At 71.4% G+C, this 987-nt stretch overlaps 1 protein-coding gene across 1 annotated transcript in view; it reads left to right on the plus strand.

Moving 5' to 3' along the window:
- Positions 1-62: 62 nt before the first annotated feature.
- MNEG_16299 (F-type H+-transporting ATPase subunit gamma) overlaps positions 63-987 on the plus strand; it is a gene marked incomplete at both ends in the record, with an annotated part of 3,022 nt that continues 2,097 nt past the window's right edge. Inside the window, 3 exons of the mRNA XM_014035231.1 lie at positions 63-164; positions 294-359; positions 557-703. Of these exons, the coding sequence (XP_013890685.1) occupies positions 63-164; positions 294-359; positions 557-703 (315 nt within the window). The remainder of the gene's footprint in view (positions 165-293; positions 360-556; positions 704-987) is intronic.

The raw sequence follows: 987 nt of genomic DNA on the forward strand, positions 1-987 counted from the left end.
GCCCCGCCTCGCCCCGCGCCCCCACCCAGGTGCGCGACCGCATCGCCTCGGTGAAGAACACCATGAAGATCACCGAGGCGATGAAGCTGGTGGCCGCCGCCAAGGTCCGCCGCGCCCAGGCCGCCGTGGTCAACGGCCGCCCCTTCTCCGAGAACCTGATCAAGGTGCGGATGAGATGGTCGCACGGATGAGATTGCGGCGTGGATGACGTTGCGGCGCGGATGAGGTGGAGGCGGGTGGGCGCGGCTGAGACGAGGCGCGGGCCTCGGCTGCGTAGGGCGCGGTCCCGACAGGCGCCGCAAGGGCAGGCGGGCAGCGGCGGCGCACGGGGCGGGGCGATCGCGGCGGCCGTGATCTTTGTGGGTCCGCCAGCACGCCGCCAACGCCGCGTCCGCGGCGGCAGTGGCGGCCGCAAGGCACCGCGGCCGCCCGCCACCGCCGCCTGCAGCTGGCGCGCAGCGTGCGGCTCGCCCCCCGTCCGGCCCCGCCCGCGGCCTCCGCCCACACCGCGCCTCCCCTGCTCCTCCTCCCACCTCTCTACTCTTCCTGCCCCCAGGTCCTGTACGGCGTGAACCAGCGCCTGCGCGTGGAGGACGTTGACAGCCCCCTGTGCGACATCCGCCCCGTGAAGAGCGTGCTGCTGGTGGTGCTGAGCGGTGACCGCGGCCTGTGCGGCGGCTACAACAACTTCATCATCAAGAAGGTGGGCTTGATTATGTGTTATGCGGTAGACCTGATTGCTCTGTGATGTGTTACGCAGGTGTGTGTGCGTGCGTGCGTGTAGAGGGGTGGGGTGTTGTGTGTGTGTCTGTGTCGGCCTGGCTGGGGGCCGGTGTCAGTACAAGGCGGTGGGCACAGCTACGACCGCGGCTGGTGCGACGCGCGCAGCCGAGGCCGCTGGTGGAGAGGCAGCGCCCTCGCCCGCGCCCGGCCCCACATCATGCACCTGAATACCCGCCACATCAGCGCCCTCCACCCCCCCCCCCC

The sequence above is a fragment of the Monoraphidium neglectum genome (genome assembly GCF_000611645.1).
Source record: "Monoraphidium neglectum strain SAG 48.87 unplaced genomic scaffold scaffold06219, whole genome shotgun sequence".
NCBI classification, from domain to species: Eukaryota; Viridiplantae; Chlorophyta; class Chlorophyceae; order Sphaeropleales; family Selenastraceae; genus Monoraphidium; species Monoraphidium neglectum.